Raw genomic sequence first — 23,240 nt, forward strand, 5'->3', positions numbered from 1 at the left:
TGTTCTCAGTGGTGGCAGATGACAGAACAAGGAGCAATGGTCTCAAGTTGCAGTGTGGGAGGTCTAGGTTGAATATTAGGAAACACTATTTCACTAGGAGGGTGGTGAAGCACTGGAATGGGTTACCTAGGGAGCTCGTGGAATCTCCATCCATAGCGGTTTTTAAGGCCCGGCTTGGCAAAGCCCTGGCTGGGATGATTTAGTTGGTGTTGATCCTGCCTTGAGCAGGGGGCTGGACTAGATACCTCCTGAGGTCCCTTCCAACCCTCATATTCTATGATTCTATGATCCCTGGCTGCACCCCAGAGCCTGTACCCCCAGCTGAAGCCCTCAACCCCCCTGCACTCCAACCCCCTGCACCACCCCAGTGCCCTCTCCTACACCCCCCAAACCCCTCATCCCTGGCCCCAACCCCATCCAGAGCCTGTCCCCTCCCACACCTCAGAACTGGGAAAGTGAGTGAGGGTGGGGGGAGAGCGAGGGAGGAGGGATGGAGTGAGCAGGGGCGGGCCCTCAGAGAAGGGGTGGGGCAAGAGTGTTTGGTTTTGTGCTATTAGGACAGAGGTGGACAACCTGTGGCTCTGGAGCCACATGTGGCTCTTCAGAAGTTAATATGCGGCTCCTTGTATAGGCACTGACTCTGGGGCTGGATGAAGCTACAGGCGCCAACTTTTCAGTGTGCTGGGAACTGCTCACCGCTCAACCCCTGACTCTGCCACAGGCCCTGCCACCACTCCATCCCTTCCCGTCCCCTCCCTTGAGCCTGCTGTGCCCTCATTCCTCTCACACACACCCCAGAGCCTCCTGTACACCATGAAACAGCTGATCCGGAGGTGTGGGGATGGAAGGTGAAGGAGGTGCTAATCAGTGGGGCTGCCGGTTGGTAGGAGGTATTGGGAGCGGGGAGCTAATGGGCGGCTGCTGATGTATTACTGTGGCTCTTTGGCAATGTACATTGGCAAATTCTGGCTCCTTCTCAGGCTCAGGTTGGCCACCCCGTATTAGAAAGTTGACAAGTATCAGGGGGTAGCTGTGTTCCTCTGTATCCACAAAAACAACGAGGAGTCCGGTAGCACCTTAAACACTAAATAGATCTGTTAGTCTTTTAGGTGCCATTGAAGTCCTCCCTGAGCATGCTCAAATAAATGTGTTAGTCTGTAAGGTGCAACAAGGACTCTTGTTCTTTTTATTAGAAACTTGGGTGTAGTGTACAGCGCCGAGCACCCTGCCCCGAGCTTGGAGGCCCCACACCCAGCCCCGCCCCAGCCAGGGAGTGGCCCTTCTCCCCCTCTCCCTCTCAAAAGATGCGGGAACGGAGCGCGGCCCCCATGATTGACATCCCGCGGTCCCGCCCGCCCGGCCTCGCTAGCTAATCGCCTGCGCCGCCTCGTCTTCTCTTCTATTGGCTGCTTCGAATGCGGCGACGGCCAATGCGCGCGCAGGAACGGCTGGCTGCGGGAAGGGCGGCGCAGAGCGGGCCGCTGTGCTGGGCGCCGGCGGAGAACGTGAGGGTGTCATGGGGCGCGCGAGGGCCGCGGCCGCCCAGGGTGAGTGCGGGTGGGACCCCGCCCGGCGGGGGGTGTGGGGAGAAGGGGGGGGCTTCGGGTTGGGGTGCGGGGGGCACGAGCCCCTCCCTCCTCGGGGTCCTGCGCGGGTGGCCCCCGCCTCTCGTGGCCGGGGTGTTGTGCCCCCGCCCCCTCCTCTGGGAGCGGGGCCAGGCTCTGTGCGGGGAGCGGGGAAGCAGCGCTTCCCTTGGTGCGTATAGGACAGCGGGTCTCGGACTCAACCGAGCTCCAGGGCCACATGAGGACTAGTACCTTGGCCCGAGGGCCGCGTTTACTGCCCCCCCCCACGGCCCTGCCCCCAGTCCGCCCGTTCCATGAGGCCCCGCCTCTGCCCCCCCTTCCCCTGCCCCCATTGCAACCCCTTCCCCAAAATGCCCGCCCCAGCTCCGCCCCCTCCCTGCCCCCAGCGGGTGTGTGGTGTGTGGCAGGGGCTCAGGGAGTTGGGGTGCAGCAGGGGACTCAGGGCAGGGGCTTGGGTTGCAGTGGGGGATGGGTGTGGCAGGGGGTCAGGGTGTGGCAGGCAGGTGCAGGGTGTGGCAGGGGACTTGGGGCAGGGAGTCGGGGTGCGGCAGGGGGTGCAGGGTGTGGGTGCGGCAGGGGTTTCAGGGCATGGGGTTGGGGTGCAGGAGGTGTTCGGGGGGCGGGCTCCGGACCGACGTGCATCGGTGGCAGAGCAGGCTGCCTGCCTTTCCCCTGCACCGTGCTGACAAGTGGCCAAACCTGGGGGACAAGGGGTGCAGGGGTGTGTGTGGCTGTTGCTTCAGGCACCGCCCCTAGCAGCTCCCATTGGCCAGGAATGTGAACTGCGGCCAATGGGAGCTGCTGGGGCCGGTGCCTGAAGCAACCGCCACCCCTTGTCCCCCAGGTTCCGGCTGCTTCCCGGCGCAGGGCGGGCAGGCAGGCAGGGAGCCTGCCCTGCCCCCTGGTGCACGTCGGTCCAGAGCTGCTCTAGGTAAACACTGGGGGGGAGGCTGCGAGGAGCTTGCGGGCCGCAGAAAATGACCCTGCGGGTCGCGTGTTTGAGATCCCTGGTATAGGAGATGCTGCGGCACACTACTGTACCCCTTTCTAAAGTTTGATTTGTCTGTGTACCCCCAAATTTTACCTCACTTAAAAACTACTTGTTTGCAAAATCACACAAAGAATATAAAGCTGCCTCAGCCCCACTATTACTGAAAATTGCTGACTTTCTCATTTCTACCATATAATTATAAAATAAATCAATTGGAATATAAATATTTTACTTACATTTTAGTGTATAGGATATAGAGCAATGTGAATAAGTCATTGTCTATATGAAATTTTAGTTTGTACTAGGGATGTAGGAGGTTAACTGATAGGATATTTCCAATAAGCTTGATGCTTATTGGAAATATCCTATCTCCTAGAAGTGGAAGGGACCTTGAAAGGTCATCGAGTCCAGCCCCCTGCTTCTGCTAGCAGGACCAAGTACTGATTTTTGCCCCAGATCCCTAGGTGGCCCCCTCAAGGATTGAACTCGCAACCCTGGGTTTAGCAGGCCGATGCTCAAACTACTGAGCTATCCCTCTCCCACAGGTTTCTGTTAATGGTTAAACTCTGGTTGCTTGAGGCTGCTGGCCCCACATGCCCAGGGTCCCTCTAGGCTGCCAGCACTGCTGCTGCCTGGCATCCTGGTGCCTCCGGAGAGTCTCCAGGCTATGGGACCCCGGGTGTGGGGCCAGCAGCTGGGACGCCTAGTTCCCTGGGTAAACTTAACCATGTAACTGAATTTTAATCGGTTACACTGTTACTGTTTTTACACATTACTTACATGCCTAGTTTGTACTGACTTTGCTAGTGTTTTTTATGTAGCCTGTTGTAAAACTAAGCTAATAGCTAGATGAGTTGATGTGCTCCCTAGAAGACCTCATGTATCCCCATTGGGTACACATACCCCTGGTTCAGAACCACTGCTCTAGTCTAATGCTTCATTCTGTTTCTGCCTTGAATTCCCTTTATGCCAAAGGCCTGAGCACTGAACTGTTGTTTTTTTTGTTTTTGTTTTTTGCTGTAGAAGCATTTGTGTGTGCTGTGCTGGACTGTAATACCTTCCCCTATATTCACAGTCAGGCACCCAAACTGCTGCACTAGGGCATTGTTTCCAGAATGGTCTTGCCTCTTTATTTTATGGGGCTCAAATTAAGGATGTCTCTATTTCCTTGTGTTTTGCCCCATCTGTCTGTCTGTCTCACCTGTTGTCTCTAGTCTTATAGTAGGTTGTAAATTCTTTGGGTCAGGGATTATCTTTTTAGTTCTATTTGTACAGCACTTGACACAACAGGATACTGGGGGTTCCTAGGCACTATGGTAATACAAATAGAAATAGCTATATACTTCAACGGCAGACATCTTTGGGGTAGTCTACACTAGAAAATTAAATTGTCCCAGCTACATTGCTGAGGGGTGTTAAAAATCCGCACCATGAATGATGTAGTTAAGCTGACCCAAGTTTCTGTACAGCTAGTGCAGGCCACCTCTTGTAGAGTTGGATTACCCACACCAATGGGGGAACCTCCCCCATCGACGTAGGTAGTCTCTAGACTGAAGCACTACAATGGTGCAGTTGCAGTGCTGTGGCTGTGCTGCTGTTGCATTTCAAGTGTAGACAAGACGTCCTTATTTTCCATGTGCAGAGTTTCAGAGCATACTGGAGAGCCACATGTCTACATTTCATTTGGGGAGCGTCCACACTAGCTTTTACAAATGTGTTAACTACTTTGAGTCAAGAGACAGAAAGTCTAGTGAAGACAGAACTTATGCATTACTAGAGCAGTGGTTCTCAACTCTTGTTCCCATTAGCAACTTGGGAAGAGCGAGGTGGTTATGACTCCATGACACATGTTCATAGCTCCCAGGCTGCAAACCTTTGTTCTAGAATTCCATAGGCCTGATCTAGAGTAGGGGTATGTCTACACTACAGCAGCACAGCTGTAGCATGGACACTTACTACAGTGACGGAACAGGGTTTTCTGTCCCTGTAGTAAATCCACCCATCTGAGAGGCAATAGTAGGTTAAGTTGACCTAACGAGGTTGCACAGAGTGTGAAATTTTTCACAACCCTGAACAATTTAGCTAGGTCAACTTAGTTTTAGGTATAGACTAGGCCTAGGATTTGGAAGGGGTTATCTGGGTTGCTTCTGTTGGTCAGGCTAGTAAGTGTGAGAGGAGGAGGAGGAAGAGAACTTCTTTTCCTAAAAGCATTGGCTATTTTGGTCATGAATGACACCGCTCATGGCTCCTTTTTGCTAGTCAGGAAGGGTGTGGGACAAATTCACAGGTCTTGGATCTGGACATCCTGATGGAGTCTTGTATTACTTAATGAGTGAATGTACTGAACTTGGGAATACAGGTGAGCTGTTTGTTAGCAAGTATAGGCAGGGTGGATCCAGAGAAGCCTTCCCAAATATGTTTGATCTTTTCAGTGAGGTACATTGGTAATTCTTTGCAGAGCTTGGTGCTGCGTTCTGTTATGAAGTGGTTGCCACCCTGGATAGCTCCTTGGGGTGAGATTTGGCAGCTTGAGTGGAGGCTGATAGGAAGTTTCTCTTTGCCTGAAATATAGCTTGTATAGGCTGGAAGAAAGTCTTTATTCCAAGCTTTCTCAGCCTTTGTTTTCCTCTGTCAATGCTCAAGTTTCTAACCATCTCTCTCCATTTGGTGCAAGGTGTCAGGAAAACCAAGGAGATCTGTGTGGCTGATGAGAAGTTTGGGGCTGTTTGGGGACCAGTTTGTCAATGGTTGAGGCTAGCATATAACATGGAAGCTAACACCTTCCAAATCCTAATCTAGACAAAGCCATAGAGTTTGTCTTGACTAGGATTTAAACAGTTCTAGAAATCCAGTGTGTACAAGGCAGTGTATTCTTTTAATGTGCTAGATGGTCGAGTTGAAACCTTGGGGTGAGCTACATTGAGATCAAGGTGTTAATCTGTGTAAATACTAGGGAAAAGGTTGAAATTATATCAGGGCTAGTGAAGTACTCAATAGTCCTCACTGAGGTTTGTCTAAAGAGTTTGAAATTAAGCGTTAGCCTACAAAGAAGAGAAAATTGTGCTCTTTTTGGGTAGTTTGTATAAATAAAGGTTAGGAGTTATATATTTTTTCTTGTTGTCTTTTTAATGTTAGACATATCAGGTCTTGTCTAGCCCATTTTTAGTAGAAGACTCTGGATGACTAGAGAGCTAGTGACTTATGATTTAAGAAGATGAAAATTAAATAACTGAGGAAGAAGAAATTTTAGGCAAAACTCTGGTTTTTTTAGGTTACCTTGGGGTAACACCAAGCACCCCCATGTTCATCCTTGTAAAATAATTGTGCGGTATTTAATGCAAAGTTTGCATGTCGGGTGTCTTCGGAAGGCTCATGATGCACTGAGCATTGTTATAGTAATGTTATAGGTTATAATCTCATGTATATCATTGAGGCTGAAAATGTGTCTTTGTGGCTTAAAATAAGCCCAGGCAAAAACTCTCCAAAAGCAAAGAGACAGTTCATACCTCATCAGGGCGTGTATGGGACAAACCCAGCCCAGCCACACAGGAACAAAGGACACTGGTGTAGGCAGCAACAAAAGGATTTGTTGGACTCTTCAGTGAGTCACCATCCCCCTTCCTTTGGTCAGTTTGGGACGGTGATGGAGTAATACTCGCCTGACTCTGAAGGGATGGAAGCAAAGGGAAGAAAGGACATGATAAAAGGGAGAGACATTTGCCATGTTCTCTCTCTTCCACCTGCATCTGCTGACAGCACACAAAACCATTGAAGCACTGATCAAAGGGGAGAGCCTGGCTGAAGGGCAAACTAGCCAGGCTGTGGTGAGAAGCATCTTAAGTTTGTAAGGGTACTGGAAGTGTTAAGATCAGCTTAGAATGCTTTTTTCTTTTATTTCATTTGACCAAATCTGACTTGCTATGCTTAGATTTTAAATGATTGTAATTCAGTCTTACACGTTTGTTTGTTCTACCTGAAGCAGTACATTTGGTTTGCAGTGTGTCAGAGACTCCCTTTGGGATAACAAGCCTGGTACATTTAAATTCCTTTGTTAAATTGACGAACTCATATAAGCTTGCAGTGTCCAGCAAACATAACTGGGCAGTGTAAGACAGAAGTTCCTAGGGTTGTGTCTGGGACCAGGGATATTGGCTAGTGTCATTCGGTTGCACAATTTAGGCAGCAGCTTACATGCCAGAGGCTGTGCGTGAACAGCCTAGGAGTGGGGGTTCTCACAGTGGTGCAGGGTAAGACTGGCTCCCGGAATCAAGGATTGGAGTGACCTAGCAGATCACCGGTCTGGATAACACCAGAGGGAAACGTCACTCACTTGGGGAGCAGGAAGCATCTTTATTAACTCATTTTATTTAACATGTTTATTATGCTAGTGCCTGGGGTCAGCCTCATTGTGCTAGGCACTGTACAAACAGTCATAGATGGTTTCTGCCCCCAAAAGCTTGCAATCTAAATAAATAGGACGAACACAAGATGTGGCAAGGGGTATAACACAGAAGCAGAGTAAACTATGTGATGACAGCAAACGTCATGTTAGGCTTTGTCTACACTTGCACTTTTGTTGGCAAAATTTTGTTGGTCAGAGTATGAAAAAAACACCCCCCCTGGCTAACGTAAGTTTCACCGACAAAAGCATTGGGATGGACACCGCTATGTGGGAGGGAGAGTGTCTCCTGCTGACATAGCTACTGCCACTCACTGGGGGTGGTTTAATTAGAGCTGCTACACAACAGACCTTTGGCTCTGTAAGGTCCATAATGTAGCCATAGCATCGATTCTCCTTTTTAGTTAACCTTTAAAAGATTCAGCCCAGCACCATCCTGCCCTGTACTCCCAAAGTCACCTCAAACAAAACAAACCTTCATATGAAAGATGAGAACCCACTTTATGTCTTATAGATCTCAAGTCTTACTTTCAGATGTTAGCTTTAATATTAACACCACAAATATGAACTAGTTTTATGGTACACCAATTTCAGTGACATATTTCTAGGAATAGTGTCACCTAGTGCAGTCAGCAGAGAAGGGAGCCCAAGAGATTTGTTTTAGGGTAAAATAATTTAATTGTGAATTAAAACAAATCAGCCACTCTCATTAATATGATAGAAATATTAAGTCCTGTGATTTTATTAAAAATTGTATATTATACTTTACTGTGATCTCATTGCAGAAGAGCGGCAGAAGAAGCTTCAGGAGTATTTAGCAACTAAAGGAAAGCTGAAGTGTCCAAATACAAAGTGAGTTTAAACAAATTTCTAATTGAATCCTGCCTTGCTTGCTAATACTTAACTTCAAAATTCTCAGTTAATGATTAGCTGAGAATTTCTGCTTCCCTGTGCATAGCTGCCCCTATAATGACAAAAGGAACATATTTTAGTACCCTGGTTCTCAAGTTGTGGTCCCCACAGAGTTGCTGTCACAAAACAGAATCATCTCTTCTTAGTTATAGCCTATTCACGTATTTTTTTTTTGTCTTTTTGTCCAATTAAAGGGATATAGTTGACTCAGATTACACTGGTCAGAATATGTTGACTATAGTTAGATCTAAGATTACTGTAACTGAAAAATTAATTACCCTGTGTATTTGACAAAAAAATCTTATGCATTGTCAGTTAGGCCCCAATCTTGGAGCAGGATTTCTGAGGATAGACTCTTATGCTCAAGGAAATCCTTTTGGAGGACAGAGGCCTTGGTCAGTTTCCCTTGTTTCTGTGAGGGTCTCTCACAGAAAAACATTTCATTTTTAAAAAATGAGGTTATAAAGCTACAAATTGGCAGATAGATTTGTGTGGATGGGAGCAGATGTGGAACCTGATATTGTTCTTAATTCACTTTTTTTTAATTGACTAGATTTATAGTTGACTTTAAACTATATTCTGTGTAAGTGCTTTGTCTGTCTTTAATTGAAGTTTGTAAATTGCACGACGATTGCATTTTGTGGCTGATGCCAACATTAGAGAGGTAGTAAAAATATTGGGGAGCAGAATAGAGCAGGGGAATTTGCAGGTGATATGGGGAGATTTGATGCTAATAAATTTGAAGTCATGCTCCCAAGGAGAGGAGGTAAATAGCTCAGATAGGGTGAGGTGATAGTCTTGACTCTTTAATTCTGACCTAATATTCAGTTGACAAGTACTGGTACTATGGCAAAGGGGAGCCCTCTTTTTTTAAAAAAAAAACAAAAACAAAAGAACTTCATATATGTTTGTGGGGTGATGAGGAATAAGGGCTGGGAGCCAGGGTTAGAAAACTGGCTCCCTGCCCTTCAAATAATGGCCAAATTGAATCCATATGTTGCCTGTGGTAGTGCAGGGCCTCAAGAGGGCTACATGGCTTGGTGGTTTCTAAAGATCAGAAATACAGCTTAGTAGGAAGGGGAGAAAATGCATAATCTCTCAGTCACTTAGTCAGTGCACAGTTATGATCAGATATATATTCTCTATCTAGGCCCTTGTATCTCACCATCCAAGTAGTATCTGAGCACCTAACTAAGCAAAAATTAATCTCTATAGAAATTCCTATTGTGCTGCTAATCTTTATTAATATTGCACTGCAGTTTGTTATGCTGTCTGGAGTGGCTCCCAACCCTGAATCCCTGCCTGGTGCTGTGTTCTATAATTAGATTTCACCAAGCCAGTAACAACTGTGAACTCCTGGATCACTATACGAGTCTTATTATGGAATCACAAAGAGTCCCCTAGGGCAGGAGTGGGGAACCTTTTTTCTGTTGGGAGCCACTGACCCACAGAAAAATCAGTCGTGGGCCACACACAGCCCCGTTTTTTGGGGTGGGGGGACCTCAGGGCTTCCCCCTAGGCTCCAGGGTGGGCCCAGAAATTAGGGGTTCAGGGAACGGGCTGGGGTAGGGGATTGGGGTGCAGGCCTTGGGAGGGGGCTCAGGGCTGGGGCAGGGGGTTCAGAGTGGGGGTGCATTCTCTGGGAGTGGCTTGAGATGCAAGAGGGGATGAGGGGTGTGGCTCCGGCTGGGCACCGCTTACCTCAGTTGACAGCGCAGCGGACTCCTCTCTCTGCCCTAGCCCCGTGCCACTCCTGGAAGCGGCCATGATGTGGCCAGGCAGCTCTCTATGGTGGGGGTAGGCGCACATGGACTTGGAGCTTCCCTGATCACTCCTGTGCCTAGAAGGGACTGCAGGGACAGTTGCCTGACAGTCCTGGCACCCTAGCTTCCCCCCGCAGTGGGGCGAGCCAGCACTCACAGTTCCAGCCCTGGGGAGGGGGGGTGGGGTGGGCACCGAGTCTCAGGGCTTCCAGCCAGCAGCACAGAGACTTGCTGTGGGCCAGATAAAATTAAGTAGGGGGCTGGATTCGCCCCGTGGGCTGGAGGTTCCCCACCCCGGCCTTACAGTGTGCCTACATTGGCAAGTTTTTGCACCAAAATTTATACCACTTTTATTAAAGTGCTTTAATTAAAAGCACTATTACGTGTCCACACTAGCTCCTTGCGTTGCTGGAGCAGCTGTGGTAGCTATTCCACTATGCAACTGGCTGTAGGGTACCTTGGGAAGGGTTTGCAATGCCTCATGGGGCAGGTACAGCCTCACATGATGTAGGTTTCTCAATCCCATTGCCAGCTGCTTTTCAACTGAAGTGTGGTGGGGAGAGTGTGTGGGGGGGAGAGAAGACACTGTGTGTTGGGGGAGAGTGTTGGCATGCTGTCTCATAAATTCAAACAACTGCTGGAAGTAACCAGTCCTGAAACACAGAGGGGGAGACCCCAACCTCGGCCCCCGCCTCCCTCCACGACTGTGCACAGCACAGTCTCTCTCACTGTCACACACACATGCCTGCCTCTGTTGCTGTTGTGGGAGATAGCAGGAGCATTCCTCATTAATGATTTACTTTGTCTCAGAGCAGCACAGCAGCCCAGGCTGTCAGAACATCAGAAAGGAGCTTTGAAAAGGGAAGCATGCATGCCTGAAGGGCTGCTGAGTTCAAAACAATAAGCAGAGTGGTCACTGCAGGCACTGTGGGACACTTCTGGAGGCCAATTGCAGTGATAAAAGCAATCAAGGCATTCATACTGGCACTACTGCATTAAAGCCTCAGTGCAAAAAGCTTTATGACTATTGTCAGTGGTGGTTTTATTACAGAGCTGCAACTAAGGAGTTTTGGCACAAAAAGTGACTTGTCAGTGTGGATGCCACTGTTGTTTCAGCACAAAAAGCTGACTTTTAGTGCAAAAACTTGCAAGTGTAGACCAGGCCTTAGACTCTCCAGTGTATCTTGCCACCCAGACAAAATTGGACTTTGTGATAAAATGGTTATTTACACCAAAAATCACATCTCATTTTGGTTGCTTCCAGTCCCAAGAGACTAGTCACTTACCCTAAATCAACTGGTACTCTATATCATACACCCAAGACAACGCTGGTAGTCAATTCTATAGTAAACTAAGTTTTATTAGCTAAGAAAAGGAAGTAAGAGTTATTCAGAGATTAAAGCAGGTAAAATATATCGACAGATAAGTCACAGTTTGTAATTCCAAATGGTGGATGTGATGTAATAAACTGCCAGTTTCCCAAAAGTCTTTTCAGGGTAATCAGATTCTCTCTGGGGATTTCTGCTTTGCATCTGGTACACTTCCCTGTAATAGTTCAAACAATCCAGAGATGAAGGATCTTTCCTTGAATCCATACTTATAGCTCCTTCTAACAGAAAACAAGCTGACAGTGTCAGTACCCACATAGGCTTTTCCTTTGACAGAGAGCGAGGAATGCATTTTAGGTCTTTGACCTCAGTCATCTCACACAGTGACCACTTGCTTTGAAATTAGTACTTTTTTGTAAAAGTTCTTCATTTGCATTTCACAAGTTGTCCTTGTCCTTTGATGTATTTTGTTACAGGGATATACACGATGTAAATGTTTGCTACTATATTAGAACAGGATACAGATAAGTGAAAACAATGCAAGTAACGTCCCGTTAGTTCTCATGAAGTTTAAACACCAAATACACTCTCATACTGTGATGGGTTCCCCGGGGTGCAACCTGGAACTGGGGTACCGCTGAGCCCTCTGGATTACCAGCCTGGGCTCCCTCTCACACTGTGATGCTGTCACAAACTGCAAAGCTCTGCATTTAACACATCATCAAGCGGCTGGTGCTCAGTGGTCACCCTTTCAAAATCTTCAGCAAGACGGCTGTTCTTTAACAGAGAATATGTGCTATGGTTTAAGCCGATGGAGCTGAGGACCAAGTAGGGCCACAGAGGACACATCACAGAGCTGCTAGGGAGTCATGATCACATGAAGTGTTATTTTGATAGGCAGCTGAAATCCCAGGACATGGTGATGCTGAATCTGTACAAGCGCGCCTTCCTTAAATGGACTTATGACCCACATGTGCCAGAGCCGGTACCGTGGGTGAGAAACGAACAGCAGAAGGGGAGATGGAATAACCCTCCACGGTTAGATGGCTGCTGTGGTTCGCACCTCCTGCACCCCACATGGGTGCTTGGCTGTTCCAAGCCTCATGAGAAGTAGGGAGAACTGCCCTGGACTTGCTGTGCCTTTCCTGGGGTTTGTGTCCAGCATTCATGCTGGCTGCTGCAGCATTAGATTTGGCTCACAACTGCCTATGCCCTAGTTTCCAATGTCAGTTTATTTCAATGGTAAATATCTTCACTTCAGTTTAAAAAAAAAATAAAAATCCATAGGCAGGGACACACCCAGCTGTGATACATGAATACTTTTGCTAACTACTCATGAACTAACAATAAAGAGGCTCCAGCCAATTCCCCACAGCTCCCCAGTCTAGAACCCCAGAACTGTACCATCTTGCCCTGGTCAGAAGCCTGACCAGTGTACGTTTATAACCCTGTCCACCCATTCCCTCAATGGGGACAGGACATGCACCAGCTCTCGTTCCTGAACAGATTTCCCAAGCACTTTGTGCCAAAACGCACAGTTTTAAGTAAAATATAAAACAGATTCATTAACTACAGAAATATTTAAATCAAGCATTATCTCACCCTGATGGTATAATTCCTTCATACACAGGGGTTGGGATTCCTCTTTTCAGCCTTGGACCGCCTCCCTAGTTCAGTCTTTGTTCTACAGATGTGTTTCCAGGTGTTGAGTTGTGAGGGGAGTGAGGACAAGCAATGATGTCACTTGCCCCATTTATAGCTTCTTTCAGCTTGCTGGAAAGATCCTTTGCTATGATGTGAGGCAAGCAGTCTCCATAGGTGCTATCTCTGAGAAGTCTCCATTGTATATGGTTCCTGGGATAGTCCTCATGAGTATGTATTCCCTTTAATGGGTCATTAGCACACTTGGGCTCCTCCACTGTTATACCTGAAAGGCTGGATGTGGGTGTTTCCAACTTCGCAACAGTTTTCAGTAACACACACAGCAAAACTCCATAACTCCACGTACAATGATAGCACATACAGTTCCACAGGATATTAATGTTCATCAGATTAAGACTTTTAAAATGATACCTTACAAGGACTGTTTTGTACAAAACCTATCATAGTCATATCACCATGGTAAATATGGAGGTGTCAGGGTGTTGCTTTAGGGTACAGAGTGTCACACATACATTTAACAATCACTTAGATCTATACCAGGCCTGCACAACTCGTAGCGGCGAGGGCCATGTTACTCCAAAGAAAATAGCTGAGGGCCAAACCCCCCCGGCTGCGCTGAAACCCCCCCACCACAAGTATAAAGCCTCACCACCACTACCTGCCCACCCACCCTCTCAGTCCGTCATCCCATGAAATAAGGGGAGGGGAAAAGGGGGACAGTTTGAAGGGATTTTCTGGGGCTATGAATCAGGCCAGGGAGGGGAAAGGGGGGCAGTGTGAAGAGATTGGATGTGACTGTTCAACACACAAACATGGGCCGCAGGGAGCCTGAGCAAGGCAGGGCGCAGTGTGATAGGTGCTGGGGAGGGGTAAGGTCCCTGGACCAGGGAAGGGGGCAGCAGTCAGGGCAGGGCAGGTGCAACACATACACACATGCAGGGCTGCCCAGAGGGGGGGCAAGTGGGGCAATTTGCCCCAGGCCCCATAGGGCCCCCGCTAGAATGTCGGAGGCTCCACCCTACCTCTGCCTTTGGCTTCCCTCATCCCCCGGCACCTCAGCGCGCTACCTCCAGGAGCAGCCCTGGACAACGCTGCAGCAGCATTGCTCCAGCGAGTCCTGAGCTCCACCCGCTCAGAGCCACGTGGTAAGGGGGCAGGGCTGCAAGCTGCAGCCGAGCGGCGGGAGCTCATGCCCCCCTGGAGCCAGGCCACTGCAGCGCTGTCCAGGGCCGCTCCTGGACGCGGTGCGCTGAGGCTCCGGGAGAGGGGGGAGGCGGGGGCAAGCAGCATGGTAAGCCTCTCTGAGCCGGGCATCCCCCCCAGCCCTGACCCCCAGCTCCGAGCCCAGCCCCTCTGAGCTGGACACCCTTCTTTCCCCATTCCTCTGCAGCCCTGACCCCTAGCTCCAATCCCAGCCCCTCTGAGCCGAGCACTCCCATGACCCCATCCCCCACCAGCTCCGAGCTCAGCCCCTCTGAGCCGGACACCCCCCTGACCCCAGCCCCCGTGAGCTGCGGCTCGAGCCTAGGCCGGGTGCCCCTCCCCTCGCTCGCACTTACCGGCTCTGCCTCGTGCCCTGCGCTTCCTGCCTCAGCAGCCCTGGAAGTGACATACCCGCTGTATGCCAGCCAAGGAGAGCAGGAGACGGAGACGTGTGTGCCACGCTTCTGACCGTTTGGGTGGTCAGAGCGCAGTGCGCACGCACACAGGGCTGTGAGACCAGCCAGTTCACCCTGTGCTCACAGCCCCACGCACCGACTGCCCAGATGGTCAGGAGAGTGGGGCTGTGTGCTCTCTCTTTTTCCCCCCCGGCTCCTCCCCGGGCAGGGGGCAAACCCAGCAGCCACGCTTCTGACGATCAGGGCGGTCGGAGCATGGCGCACGGGGCTGTCAGGTCCCTCTCACCCCCGACGGGGTGAACCTGGCAGCTCCCGCCCCCCTCGCCGCTTGCCCACGGGCCGCGTGTTGTGCAGGCCTGATAATACACAAGTGAATTGACCTGGGGCTCTGGCATAAGCCGGCATCTGGTCTGCCAGTGTCACACAGTTAACTAACTGGTTTCTACTATTAAACAGCTTCTCAAAAACTACTAACACTAAAACTACTTTTGAATTGTTGCCTAATGTTTAATCCTTCATTCAACATCCTGTTTGGTACATTGATATTTTGTTTGATTTCTATAGACCCTATTTAAAGGACCGGACCAATCAGCCAAATCCACAGTTACCACGACTTTCTAAATCAGGGCCTGTAAGTAGAAAAGACCTTTCTCTTATGATGATCTAGTTTTGTACTCTATGCTGGAATCAGCCTAGGCATGGTTAGGGGCTCTTTAGAAACCCATAATAAGAGCCACACCATCAGGGGCTCATTCACCTGCATGTCTACCAATGTGATATATGCCAGCAATGCCCCACTGCTATGCGCATTGGCCATACCGGACAGTCTCTATGCAAAAGAATAAATGGACACAAATCAAACATCGAGAATTGTAACATTCAAAAATCAGTAGGAGAGCACTTCAGTCTCCCTGGACACTCAATAACAGACTTAAAAGTGGCAATTCTCCAACAGAAAACCTTCAAAAATAGATTTCAATGAGAAACTGCAGAACTGGAATTAATTTGCAAACTGGAAACCATCAAATTAGACCTAAATAAAGACTGGGAGTGGCTGGATCACTACAAAAAGTAATTTTCCTTCTGTTGTTACTCACACCTTCTTGTCAACTGTTGGGAAGGGGCGACGTCCATCTTGATTGAATTGGCCTGATTAGCATTGATCCCCACTTGGTAAGGCAACTCCCATCTTTTCATGTGCTGTAATATATATACTGTATATACTTATTGTCTTTTTCACTCCATGCATCTGATGAAGTGGGTTTTAGTCCATGAAAGTGTATGCCCAAATAAATGTGTTAGTCTCTAAGGTGCCACAAGGACTCCCGGTTGTTTTTGCTGATACAGACTAACACAGCTACCACTCTGAAACCTGACACAATAAAATGGGTTCCTTGCCCTAAAGAGATTAGTGTCAATGGAGTGTTAGCTAGCTTGGCATAAGAAACAAATACAAATCTTTTCTTACTAAATATATTAAAAATGCTGAAGACCTCTAGTCACTAAGCATTAAATTCAGACTTTGAAACGTGCCAATATGCTTGATGTTTCAGCCACTACTAAAACAGAGTTATCTCTGGGGTGAAACACCAGCTGTCTACCAGGGCAGCAACACTGCACAGAAGTTCAGAACTGGAAGTGTGTACTACATCCAAACAAAACTAAACCACCTTAAATTACTATTTTTAAATGTGTTTTGTTCTCCTTTGAATGATTGTCAACATGTATATTCCACTGTTGGTATGTGCATGCCTAGTGCACTTGAGATGGAGACTTTTGGTCAGCAGTACCCACTGGAATGGTGCATGTATGTATTGGGATAATACTCGTACAATGCATAAATCCCCAAGCTTTAAGAACTACCCTGTTTGCAAGGCTCTTGTGCCTGTTAATAATGTTGCCACATTCAGTGCCTCATTTGCTTAGAAGATGGGCACATCACAGACTTCTCTAAGTGTACTCAGAAGTTGAGTCTCATTTCAGGATGCACCTTATAGAGAGGTCCATGCATGTGGCCTCTGATATTGAAAACTTTAGGACAGCTGTGTCCATTACTCTTTCATGTAGACAGCTATGACAGGGCCTCTGTGATTGAGAATGGGTGTGGAAAGAGGGCCCTAGTGATTGCAAACAAGAAAACTGTCTCTCAAATGTATATGAAGTATGAACTCCTGTCTAATTTAGAATCTGGTGGTGATTCTGTTCTTTTCTCTTATTTTTAAGGCTGATGTTTATCTTCTCTCTCCTCAGGTTGTCCAGCCCCAGAAGGATGTTCTCTCAAAAGTGTCCAAATGCATACCAAAGGATCATGCACCTCCTGTCAAAAACACAAAAAGTGCACGTCGTGCTCTTCAGCACAGGTCCTCAAATGCCCCTGGGTCCCAGAGGCCAAAGAGTATACCTCCCAACCTTCTGGGAAAGAGTACAGGGCCACCTGCCAACCTTCTACCAAACAAAAGCCATTGCGTGCATCTGAACAGAATGGCATCATCATCTACCTGTCATCAGTTAAATCAAATACAAGAGACTGTGAAATCTGAAAATCCAGGCTCAGTCACCGATCAAAGGGCTGTAATGTTGACCCAGACTGGAAATGATCCCCAGTGTGGGGAGCACCACTCAGTAACTGAGAATTTGCAAGAAATGGCAGACTGTGATAAAGTAAATCTTCCTAGTAAAACCGTTCTAGAATCTTCTGAGAACAGGACAGAGTCTGGACTGGACATCAAAGTACAATCTAGGACTGGTTTAAACAAGCCAGAGAGCAAAAGAGATTTGGTTCACAGGCATACCTTGGGCACAGCTCCAAGGAACAATGTGAGTCTGAAAGACAGAGTTACTGGCTGTCAGACCAGTAAGGAACTAATTTGGAATAAACTAGCAAAATCTCCACCTGGCTGTAAAGTCGTGTGTCCTCAAAGACCCAGCAGCAAAGCCCAGGGGTCAGTGCCTCCTTCCCAGATATTTGCTGTTTCTAGTACTCGGCTATCCAAGAAATCAGGTGCAGAAAAACAGTGTCTACATCCCAGTGTCGTGAGGCAAAACACAGTGAAACTACAGGCAGTTGGAATGCTCGATCTTGCAAGACAGCCCACACAAAAGCAATATGTGAAGCACTCAAGAACATGTAAAACTCCTGGTGCTCTGGAAGTTAGAAGGTCCAAACAACAGGCTAGAGCTGGAAAAGACCTGAAACTGACAAGGTCTCCCATAAATTCTCATGTCTCCAAAAGGCCCTCTGTGATGGAACCAAAAGCAAAATCAAAACGCATGTCAGAGAGACCCAATTCAAAAACAAGTGGCACAACCAACTGGCAAATGAATGCAACAAAAGGGAAGCAGCGCATTAAAGACTTGAAGAAAGCTTCTCAGACTTGCGATACAAAATCCAAAAGTACTATCCCCAGAAACTGTACTGCAAGCACATGCATGTCCAGAGACCAAGCCAGTGTTGGCATGCTTAGGAATGTGAGAGAAACACCCAAGCGACAGCTGTTAAGGGTAAAAGAGGTCCTGCGTAATCAGGATTCCAAGACCCCAGCTGCTGAGAATCGCAAGTAAGTAACTTCCTTTCTGGTTCTCTCCTCTTTTCCCTCCTGCCTGTAACCCTGAACATGGCAGCTAACCTGTTTCCTCACCCCTTCACCAAGACAAGTTGTCCTCATGGAGAGACAGGAGGTAATGCCTCTTCAGAGTCAACCCACAGGAGATGAGCTCCTGCCTCATGGTGGCAAGGGCTCTGCTTTACCTTTCTGCTGCCTCCCTCTCCATGAGGGGGTCAAATGCCCTGGCTGGGCATCTACCTCCTCCCCTACCTCACTGGTGCAGTAGCTGTGTCTAATTCAGCTACTGATACCCTTGAAGGAAGTATCTCTTCAAGGGAAAGCTTGCTTATTGCTAAATTAGATACAGCCATCCTGAGGCAGAGTGAGATGCTCAAGGTTCACTTGTTCACCAGGATCCCAGTGTTCTTCCACCTCACAGATGGATGCTTTCCGCCAGATTGCGTCCAAAATTTGGATATGTATTAAACTGCAGTATTCTGTCAGTACCTTTCTAAACAATGCTGTGAATAGGAGATAAGGGCTCAGTATTTCCCAGGCAACAAGCAATATCTAAAACATATGCAGGAAATGCAGCTCTTTGAATTGTATTCAGTTCATTGTTTGATGTGATCTGCTGAAAGCAGGCTAGGGTAAATCCTATTGCCTGGGATATGGACAGATCCGGTCTGGGGAAGTGAAATGTTTATTACCTAGTGCCAAGTAGACATGCTGCTAAGCTGCACCAAGATATCTGTAACATTTCAATAGGTGTTCTATTCCTTCAGAAATAGTTTACCAGATATTCAGGATTATGTCAACCTGAAAGGAGAGGGAATATCTTCTTAAATTGACCTGGAAGTTCTGTTAGTAATAGTCTGTCCTTTTTAGTGTTTGGGGCTATTGAGGTGTTCTCCATTCTGACTGGTATTAATGTCCAGAGACTGAAAAAACACATGGATGAGAAATAGATGAGATTTCTAAGGCATGAGTCTGCCTCACCATCCAGGTTACAATCAAGCTCTGGCCTGTTTCTGACCAGAACATTTAAAAGGTAAAGGACCTTACTTTTTCCCTCTGTCCTGTAGACTACGCAAACAGGCTGCTTCAAAAAGCAATCATTTTGGGTGGTGGGCCCATTCTTTTACTCAAATCACTGCTCCTTGCCTCCAGAAAAACCCTACAACTTTGCTACATATTGAATTACTCTCTCTCATGCTCATTTCAAGCTGCTGTCTGGGCTCATTGGAAAGCACAGAATCTAATGCTTCTAATGTATTTGAAAGTACCTGAAAGATCTTATGAATTAACACATTTGGTCCTGAATATGATAATTTTAAACTGGATGGGTTTGCTTAGAGCTGCCCATTAGTAGGGCCTAAATCTGACAGGTCATCATATCTTCTAGTCTGAGCTTCAAAAATGTACCTGTTCAAGAATGGAGAGGGGGTCCTCCTGAAATTCAAGGGTAAGGAGAAGGGGCTCTGGGCTCCTTTCTCCTCCCATCAGAGTGTTGTCTCTGGAACTCACTGGGCAGCTTCTTTCATATCAACCTGGCAAGTAGGTCCCTGCTAAACTTGGAGCTCTTCCTACCCTTTCTGCAATTCCCTTTCTCCTGTGCATATCTTACCCCTCCCCTCTACTTACCCCCAGCAAAAACAGTAAAGTGAAACTTGCTAGAACAGGGTCATTTTCACTTTGCAGTGGGCCTGAGAGTGCAATGAGATGGTGCTAATGATGCACTTTCAATAGAAGGGGATTGTAAGTTCAGATGCACCAAGACGGGTTCTCTGAAATTTCCCACACTATAGGACAAGTGTTGAAGCGTGTGGCTTTGGTTTAATGCTGAATAAGCAGAATGCTCTATTCAAAATGTAGTAACTTGTTTATAAATCAGTCAAGCACCGTAGCTACGGTCTGACTGGAAACGCCAGTGACCTCACCATATCATTGAGTAGGGAAGAAGAGGTGCAACTGTCATAAACAGATAGCTAAGGGTTAATGTCTCTTTCACCTGAAGCACCTGACCAGAGGACCAATCAGGAAACCGGATTTTTTCAACTTTGGGTGGAGGGAATTTTGTGTCTGGGGTCTTTGTCTGTCTGCCTGCTGTCTCTGAGCTTTGGAGAAGTAGTTTCTGCTTTCAAATCTTCTGTTTCTAAGTGTAAGGACAAAGAGATCAGATAGTAAGTTATATGGTTTCTTTTCTTTGGTATTTGCATGAATATAAGGGCTGGAGTGCTTTGATTTGTATTCTTTTTGAATAAGGCTGTTTATTCATATTTCTTTTAAGCAATTAACCCTGTATTTATCACCTTAATACAGAGAGACCATTTGTATGTATTTTTCTTTCTTTTTTATATAAAGCTTTCTTTTTAAAACCTGTTAAAAGTTTTCTTTACTGGGAAATTTCAGGGAAATTGAGTCTGTACTCACCAGGGAATTGGTGGGAGGAAGAAATCGGGGGAGATCTGTGTGTGTTGGATTTGTTAGCCTGATTTTGCATTCCCTCTGGGTGGAGAGGAAAGTGCTTTTGTTTCCAGGACTGGGAACGGAGAGGGGGAGTCACTCTGTTTGGATTCACAGAGCTTGTGTCTGTGTGTCTGTGTATCTCTCCAGGAGCACCTGGAGGGGGGAAGGGAAAAAGGATTATTTCCCTTTGTTGTGAGACTCAAGGGATTTCGGTCTTGGGGTCCCCAGGGAAGGTTTTTCAGGGGGACCAGAGTGCCCCAAAACACTCTAATTTTTTGGGTGGTGGCAGCAAGGTACCAGGTCCAAGCTGGTAACTAAGCTTGGAGGTTTTCATGCTAACCCCCATATTTTGGACGCTAAGGTCCAAATCTGGGACTAAAGGTATGATATGGTGGCAGCGGTTACGGGATAGACAAAATCCAGAAGCCAGTAGGAATATTATTTTTTTCTCTTCTCTGCTAAGGGCTTTTTAGCAGAGAGAAACAGTTTGGGTTTAAAAGAGATTTTTTTTTTCTGCTCTCTCTGGCAGTTTGTGGCTTGCATGTTAAGCAAGAAGCCATTACCAGACTGTTAAGGGTCTTTTGTCACACAATAGCCCTCCCATTAGGAGGCAAGTACCAGCACTATATAAATGCAAATAAAGTGGTTTTTCTGGTTTCCTTTCATTGAACATTAGCTAGAGAGAGAAAGGGAAAAAAGCATTGTTGCTAGGCAGACCCCAGGAGGCAACAGAGCCTGCAGTTCAGAAGATAAACACCGGAGGGCACCCCAACACAAGAAAACAGGAACCATGACTTCTAAGGCAAAAATTGAGGCCGAAGAACAATTCAGAGAAGCTGAACACAGGCGACAACTGGAAATAAAACAAAAAGAGATGGAACTGAGAGAAAGAGAAGACCAGATCAGAGAGACAGCCTACCAAAGAGAACAGGCAGCCAAAGAGGTGGCCCACAGAAGAAAACTAGAAGAAGAGGCGGCCCACCGCCGACACATGGAAAAACAACAAAAAGAGAATGAAGAGAAGGAAAAACAGAGAAAACATGAACTGGACTTGGCGCAAGCTGGGCTGCATGTGCCAGCCAACCCTAACAACCCGGCGCCAATTATTGCTCCACAGCACAGGAAATTTCCCACCTACAAGGCAGGTGATGACACCAAGGCCGCCTTGGAAAATTTTGGAAGAGCCTGTCTTGGGTACAGCATCCCCGAAGACCAGTACATGGTAGAATTGAGATCACAGCTCAGTGGACCTTTAGCAGGGGTGGCAGCTGAAATGCCTAAGCAGCAAATGAATGACTATAAACTTTTCCAAACCAAGGCCAGATACAGGATGGGGATAACCCCAGATCATGCCCGTCGGCGCTTCAGAACCCAAAAGTGGAAACCAGAGGTGTCATTTCCCAAACACGCCTACTACATTGCAAAAAACTATGAGGCCTGGATAACAGGAAACAACGTTCAAACCTTGGAAGAACTGCACCTCCTCATACAAATGGAGCAGTTCTTGGATGGTGTTCCTGAAGACATCACACAGTACATACAAGATGGAAAACCCAAAGATCTCGCTGAGGTGGGGGAGATTGGAGCCAAATGGATGGAAGTGGCAGAAAGCAAGAAAGCTACTGTCAAGGGGAACGATTACCCCAGGGGGCACACCGACCATAAACCCTAAAACCGAGGACAGCCAAAGACCCCACATACCACCCAAGTAAAGCCACAGACACCCTACTCTTCCACCTCACCAGTCTCCAGTAACTCACCTCGGCCCAGTGACCCATCAGATGAAAGATGCTTTAAGTGTAATGAACTGGGACATATCAAGGCCAACTGTCCAAAGAACACCATGCGAGTGCAATTCATTACACCACCATCACACCAAAGATCCCCAGGCCCAGATGCCTCTCAAATACTCTTGGAGCGAAGGGAAAATTTGAGAGTGGACGGAAAGAAGGTTACTGCGTGGAGAGACACGGGGGCACAAGTGTCAGCTATCCACCAATCCTTCGTTGACCCCAAATTCATCAACCCAAAGGCCAAAGTTACAATTTACCCCTTCATGTCACAAGCTGTAGACTTGCCTACAGCTCAACTGCCTGTCCAGTACAAAGGCTGGTCAGGAATGTGGACTTTTGCAGTCTATGACAATTATCCTATCCCCATGCTACTGGGAGAAGACTTGGCCAACCAGGTGAAGCGGGCCAAGCGAGTGGGAATGGTTACCCGTAGCCAAACCAGGCAAGCTTCCAGACCCATTCCTGTTCCTGAACCGTCCACAGACGCCCCGTCTGGGTTACCAGAGACCCAGACAGAGGTAGTGGACCCGGATTCCATGCCAACCACTGAAACAGCCACAACACCTCCAGTCCCAGGCCCGGAACTGGAACAGCAACCAGCACCAGCAAGTGCAACCACATCTTCAAACTCAAAGCCAGAAGGCGCCAGCGAGCCAAAACTGGCAGAAGCAACAGACAGCCATACCCAAAAGGCTCAGCCAGAGCCTGAAATAACCTCAGGTGCACCAGCGGAGAGCGGTTCACCAGCAGCGGAAACAACCCCATCACCTGCATTGCTTCCAGAGGGACCAAGCCCAAGTCCACAGTCTGAGGAAGAACTGGTGACCCCAGCCTCAAGGGAACAGTTCCAGACTGAGCAGGAAGCAGATGACAGCCTTCAGAAAGCTTGGGCGGCGGCACGGAGCACACCACCGCCTCTCAGCTCTTCTAATCGATCCCGGTTTATTATAGACAAAGGACTTTTATACAAGGAAATTCTTTCTGGTGGACACCGGGAAGAATGGCAGCCGCAAAAACAGTTGGTGGTTCCAACTAAGTACCGGGGGAAGCTTTTAAGCTTAGCCCATGATCATCCCAGTGGCCATGCTGGGGTGAACAGAACCAAGGACCGGTTGGGGAAGTCCTTCCACTGGGAGGGGATGGGCAAGGACGTTGCCAAGTATGTTCGGTCTT

The 23,240-nt window shown here is 47.7% G+C and overlaps 1 protein-coding gene across 1 annotated transcript in view; it reads left to right on the top strand.

Moving 5' to 3' along the window:
- The first annotated feature begins 1,468 nt into the window (after positions 1-1,468).
- CKAP2L (cytoskeleton associated protein 2 like) overlaps positions 1,469-23,240 on the top strand; it is a 35,226-nt gene continuing 13,454 nt past the window's right edge. The window contains exons 1-4 of the mRNA XM_030551761.1: positions 1,469-1,547; positions 7,762-7,828; positions 14,825-14,891; positions 16,511-17,817. Of these exons, the coding sequence (XP_030407621.1) occupies positions 1,517-1,547; positions 7,762-7,828; positions 14,825-14,891; positions 16,511-17,817 (1,472 nt within the window). The 5' untranslated portion in view covers positions 1,469-1,516. The remainder of the gene's footprint in view (positions 1,548-7,761; positions 7,829-14,824; positions 14,892-16,510; positions 17,818-23,240) is intronic.

This window comes from Gopherus evgoodei, chromosome 2 (genome assembly GCF_007399415.2).
Source record: "Gopherus evgoodei ecotype Sinaloan lineage chromosome 2, rGopEvg1_v1.p, whole genome shotgun sequence".
In the NCBI taxonomy this organism is placed as follows: domain Eukaryota; kingdom Metazoa; phylum Chordata; order Testudines; family Testudinidae; genus Gopherus; species Gopherus evgoodei.